Source organism: Eutrema salsugineum, unplaced genomic scaffold, assembly GCF_000478725.1.
Source record: "Eutrema salsugineum unplaced genomic scaffold, Eutsalg1_0 scaffold_8, whole genome shotgun sequence".
In the NCBI taxonomy this organism is placed as follows: Eukaryota; Viridiplantae; Streptophyta; class Magnoliopsida; order Brassicales; family Brassicaceae; genus Eutrema; species Eutrema salsugineum.
In genome coordinates this window covers 11,414,272-11,420,193 of record NW_006256414.1, presented here as the reverse complement: position 1 = coordinate 11,420,193, position 5,922 = coordinate 11,414,272, and the positions used below count along the sequence as shown (strand labels likewise).

At 32.0% G+C, this 5,922-nt stretch overlaps 1 protein-coding gene across 1 annotated transcript; it reads right to left on the bottom strand.

The window, feature by feature from the left end:
- Window positions 1–2,280, bottom strand: LOC18009964 (acyl carrier protein 2, chloroplastic). The gene is made up of 4 exons (XM_024149177.1): window positions 2,033–2,280; window positions 881–982; window positions 532–654; window positions 1–321 (listed from the first exon to the last, which is right to left on the bottom strand). Exons 1-4 carry the CDS (start codon window positions 2,084–2,086, stop codon window positions 196–198), a joined length of 405 nt encoding a protein of 134 aa, XP_024004945.1. The 5' UTR covers window positions 2,087–2,280; the 3' UTR covers window positions 1–195.
- Between the last annotated feature and the right edge of the window lie 3,642 nt (window positions 2,281–5,922).

Below are 5,922 nucleotides of genomic sequence, written 5' to 3'. Positions count from 1 at the left end.
TGACGAAAAAAGGTAATGAACAATAAAGTTTTAAAGAAAAAGAAGTCAAATACAAAGCCTTGTAATAATAATTTGCCCAAAATAACATAAAAATCTTAACAGACGAAATTTAGTCTCTAGCTAAGCAGACAATAACAAGATTACCGATTTGGGTATCTTTATCCAATTTTTTAATTATGTAATAATGACTTCTACTCAAGCCTTTTCCAACAAGAGCTCCTCAATGAGCTCAGCTGCTTGCTCAACCGTTGTGATAGCCTGTGCTTTCTCCTCCTGCATTTCAATCCCAAACGCTTCCTCAAGGCCCATCACAATCTCCACCTGAAACCCAACCACAAAAGCCATGAGTTTGTGCATATCAATCGAATAGGTGTATGAGGAACCCTTCATAGACTATCAATCTAATCATTATGGTGAGACAATATGTGCTCGAAAACATGAAACGATTAAGCATCAATAAGTCCACTGAACAGTTGAATCGAACGTATCCAAAAGCGGGTGGATGTTAGACATGAGAAGGTTGTGAACTACCGTGTCAAGAGAATCAGCACCAAGATCGACAAATTTGGTCCCAGCCGTAACTGTCTCGCCATCTTTAAGTGAGAGTTGGCTTTTGACAACTTCACACACCTTCTCCACTGTCTCAGGTTTTGCCTGTTTACCAACAAACAAAAAGTATGAAGCTGTCAGCAACCAAATTCTGTCAAGTCCGCGATAGAGCATAATTACATTGTTCCCATATGTCGAGTTGGCTGAAGAGTTCAAATTAGATTCGCAAAGCAATACCTCTAATATCATTCTCCCTCCATAATCACATTTTTTCGAATATGAGATGTAAAAGTACAATGAAAACATTATATGAGAGAAGAAAAATGCTTACAGCGCAAGAAACACTCAAACGAGTAGGAAGCGGGCGACGCGTAAAAGAAAGATTGCTTCTTCCAATGCTAAAACATTTAGCTGGATGGCTAACTGCAATTGCCTGCAATCGTATTTAAGAAAAACATTTCAATCAGTAGAAGTTAAACTTGAAAAGCAAAGCAAATCATTAACGAAAATAAGGTGTTGTAATATAAGATAACCAATATAGCAAACAACCATTTTGAGTTCTTGAATACGATAGAACTTAAATTAAATATAAGCAACTAAGTCTATCAAAGAACTAATCCTCTATGTTAACATTCGATCTGTCGAAAGTTAAAGCTCGAAGTGGAAGAGAATCATTTGCCCTACAAAAAACGAAAGAGGTTTTGTGTTTACATATAACCAAAACAGTGCACAATCTGCAAGAACTAGTTTCTCGATTGCTTGAATACAAGAGAACTTAAACAGAGCAACTAAGTCTATCTAAGAACTAATCCTCTTTTTCAACAATCCATCAGTATAAAAGTTAAAACTCGAAATCCAAAGCAATCACTTGCACTACAAACAAACGAAAGAGGTTTTGTGATTTACATATAACCAAAACAGCGAAAAATCTAATTTCTTGAATACAAAAGAACTTAAACATAAATCAACTATATAAGAACTAATCCTCTATGTTAACAATGTTTCCGCATGCATTACAAAAATGTTAGATTTATGCGAACAATCTACAAGGAGAAAGTAGGTTCTTGTTTTTTAAACACAGGAGAAATTAAACAGCAGCAACTAAGTGTATAATAGAATTTAAAACCGAAGCAACTAAATCAAAATAAGAACTTACAAAAAGGTAGAGAACTTAGGCAAATTCAGATATAAAAAAATATTGATAAATCATTCATCAGATCAACGATATTAAAAGTTTCTGCAGTTACGAGAAATCACAGAGCCATTTCAAACAGTAAGATCTGAACAAACGATTCTGTAATAAGATCTACCATTGAAGATGAGAAAAAAAAAAAGATCGAGATCAGCATCACAAAGAAAAAGGAAAGAAAACTAAGGAAACAATCAGATCTATAGCACGATGGGATAAAAAAACATTAAAAAATGGAAAAAAAAAGATTGGAGATTGCAGATTTTGTGGAGAAGGAGAGAAATAGAGAGAGACCATTTGGCGAGGACGAGTCTGAAGAGAAGTAGAGGCAGCAGCAATGGAAGCCATGAATCCTGAAGAGAGGGAGAGCGTGAAACAGAGAGAGGCGGAGAACACGAAGAGACCGAGAGAGTGAAGAAAGAAGTGAGAGAGTTTTTTTTTAATGAGAGTGTAGACAAGTCAGGTGGAAGTAGATGGTTGGCAGAGCGAAGTAAGAAAAACACAATAGTTTTCCCTTCTTTTTTTTTAATCGTAGTTTTCCTTTTTTTTGTTTTACAAATAATAAAAGAATTTAAAGAAATTGCATCTATATCTTAAAAGCACAATTCTCTATATCTTATAATAGACAACTGTTTGCGGCACGCGAATATAATTACTATACAAATTTTGCTACAATTTGATCATATCAAAATCTTTATTTGACATATTTTGTATTTTTTATCAGATTTAAAATTTTTTTTTTAACATATACATAACATTCTCTATTCTCAATAGTTGAAACTAAAATATTATATATCTATAGATCACAAAAATATATTGAATTATTTATTTTTTAAATTGATTCATATAGATATAGCTAATGTATTAACGTTATTTAATAATCGTCTACACTTATAAATAGATATATATAACATAATATAAGAAATATTATATTAAATGATAACCAAATGCAAAGAAAATAGAATAAAAGAAATATCAAATAAAAAAGATCAAAGATAACATAATATAGAAAATTTTGGCATGAAAAAAAAGAAATGTAGCTATAAAACGATATTATAAGGACACAACTCCATTAAATCTTATTCCATGCAATCTAAAGAGATTAAAACTAAAACTCCATCATAATCAAACGATCTTGTTCAGGGATCCTTTTTGTGCTTGTTCCAACTTGCGTATCCGTCATGTTAAACTTGTTTCGAATCCTGAAAGTTTAAAAGACACATACATATTTAAAGGTTATTGTATATATAAAATATTCTCAAATATTCTCAATATCATTGTCGGATTACTTACTTTCTCTTGAAAATCAGGACATCATCAGTATCAAAAGCAAAGAGGAGACGAGAAAACCAATCGCTTCGTGAGAATGGATAGTTATTTCATCTATAGACATAAAACGATCAGTAAGAACTATACATGCAAAAAAAACATTTATGAAATTAATGAAGATAATAATGGCATATGCTTGATAACCCATACCTTCATTTTTCTTTACGCTCCAGTCAGTTAAAACACAAACTGCAAGAGGACCAATGAATCATTTGCTTCTTTCTTTGATGCCAGCAGCAAATTCTCCGTGTGGGATACACTTCAGTTTCAAATCCCTTCGATATAAATAATAAAAGTTACAAAATTTATTACCAAGTCATAGTGATCATGAAAGAAAATATTGTTTACTCGAGATCTCTAATGGTGAAAGTTATTTTCTGAACAGTATCTCCAACAGGATTGTCCTCGGTTACGATGTCGCTAACATCTTCCATCATACCAACTAGATCTAAAAATCAATCATGATAAATTTCTTAGTTATTATATATAGATAAATATCATAAATGAAGTTCACATAAATGTTTTATATATATATATATACAATTATAAAAACGAATACTTTAAAAGGAATATTAAAAGATAATCTTACCAGCATGGTATAACTGAGCATAAGGAACTCTGTAGATCTCACTAAAAGGGACAAATTTCATGAAGGGATCCACTGTCAATGGTCGTAAAGATGATACTTTTGTCTCGGTAGTGCGAATGATCTGATAATAGTGTCTTGTGGTCTTTCCCTCGTTCTTCCACTCCGATGGTATCAACACTACAAGAAAACATGTGTATTTCCGACAAAAATTTCCGACAAAAAATATAGTCGGAATTTTTCCGACGAATTTCCAAGAAATTTCCGACAATCGTAGAAAATTCTCAGAATTTCCTCGGAAATTTTTGACGAAAAAAATTTTCTCGGAAATTTGTAAGAAAACTCCTCAGAATCTCCTTGGATTTTTTCGACAAAACATTTTCTCGGAAATTTGCCGGAATTCTCACAGAATATAGTCGACATTTTCCGATGGAAAGGTTTCTCAGATATTTGTCGCAAAACTTGTAGGAAAACTATCGTATATTTTAGCGACGAAAATACTTTCACGAAAATCTTCCAAAATTTTATTATTTGAAAAAATAGGTAATATAGAAAATTAATTTGTTAAGATCGTCGGAATTTTGTAGGAAACAGATAATTATATATTTATTTATTTTTGTCGAAAATTTGTCGAAAAAATTCTGGTGACCTTTCCGGTTGAGTTTATCAGAAAGTTCTCGGGATAGTTCTGACGATTTTCCAACAAAATATTATTAAAATTAATGTATCCGACAAGATTCCGACGATCTTAACAAAGTTCTCAGAATTTTCTCGGAAATAGACGATCACCTGTTCCGACGAAATTCCGACAATTTTCTGAATTTTGTAGGAAATTTCTCGGAAACTGCTAAATGCTTCCGACAAAAATTTGATAACATATTAAGTCAGATCACTTACGGTTTCCGAGAAAATTCCGACAACATCGTCGGAAACTTCTAGAAAATCGAATTTTTGCCTATAAAACTGTGGAACTTTCCTTCCTCCACTCTCACAAGTTTTTCCATAACAATCTCACAACTCTCTCTTCTGATCCTCTCAAATTCTTTAACAAATTAGTTTTTTAGGAAAGAGTGAATTTGTTGTAATTGTTAGATTATAAATTATCAGATGTGCTTTTGTTTAGTTGTTGTTTTTTTACTTTTTAACATTAGAATAAAAAATTTATATTAGAATAGTTGTTAACTCAAAATTGTTTTGAAATCCTAAATTGTTATAGAATTAAAAACGTAAGTTTAGTGATAAATCTTTTAATGGTAGTTAATTGAAAATTCTTAAGAAATAATTTTTTTTTAGTATTTTTTTTATTTTTCCTCGGAAATTTCTCGGAATATAATATTTTAATAATATTTTGTCATAAATTTGTCGGAAAAATTCCGGTGACTTTCCAATTTATTTTGTAGGAAAGTTCTCGGAATATTTCTGAGGAATTTCCGACAAAATATTATTAATATATTATTTTCTTGGAAATTCATCGAAAATTTTCCGAGAAATTTCCAACCACCGTTTCCGACGACTTACCGATAACCGACTTTCTCGGATATTTTCCGACAAAATTTCGACAAAATTTTATTTCCGAGGCGCATATTCCGACCAATTTTTTTTTGTCGGAAAGTCTAAGCAAATACGTGTTTCCGATGACTTTCCGACGAAAAGCTTGGTCGGAAATTCACATGTTTTCTTGTAGTGCAAGCCGAATCTAGACAATTCAAGCCACTGTCCTTCAGGCTCAACGTGACTAAAATATGGGAGGGATATGTCACCACATGAAGCATTGATTCTGCAACCCTATAAACAGTGAAATTTGAAGAGAGATCAAGCAAAAAATAAATATAAATAACAGATTTATACGTTTATATTTGATAATACTTACATTTTTCGTCGACTAAAATGAAGTTCATGCCTGGTAAGCCTTGTCGATCAGGTTTGTTCCATCTTTTCAAAACTTTGACACGGATTTTCCAATCTCGTCTCCATCCATGCAACTCATCATCAAAGTGATACGCAGCCATTGAGAAAGTGTTTTTAAAAAGGAAAAGAAAGGGTTGCAGATAAAGATTGCTTAGTTGTTAGTTTTATAGAGGAAGAATATTTGCATGCATATAAATGAGGATATATATAACATCAAGTCAACTTATACGGTTGTAGATACTTAAGGGAGAGGGTTCGGTGAATCGATGCCTTTTACATCTTTTCATAATTTATAAATGTTCAATATTTGAAAAGTTGCAACTTATGATGAAGATTGTAGAGATTTTATTGGTTATTGCGG

What these genes read in the sequence shown, in the direction of transcription:
- LOC18009964 (XM_024149177.1), bottom strand. Translation starts at nt 2,086, where the DNA reads ATGGCTTCCATTGCTGCTGCCTCTACTTCTCTTCAGACTCGTCCTCGC. An exon ending in GTTTGAGTGTTTCTTGCGCT is followed by an intron (nt 655 to 880) that starts GTAAGCATTTTT and finishes GTTGGTAAACAG; the next exon opens with GCAAAACCTGAGACAGTGGA. An exon ending in GTGCTGATTCTCTTGACACG is followed by an intron (nt 322 to 531) that starts GTAGTTCACAAC and finishes GTTGGGTTTCAG; the next exon opens with GTGGAGATTGTGATGGGCCT.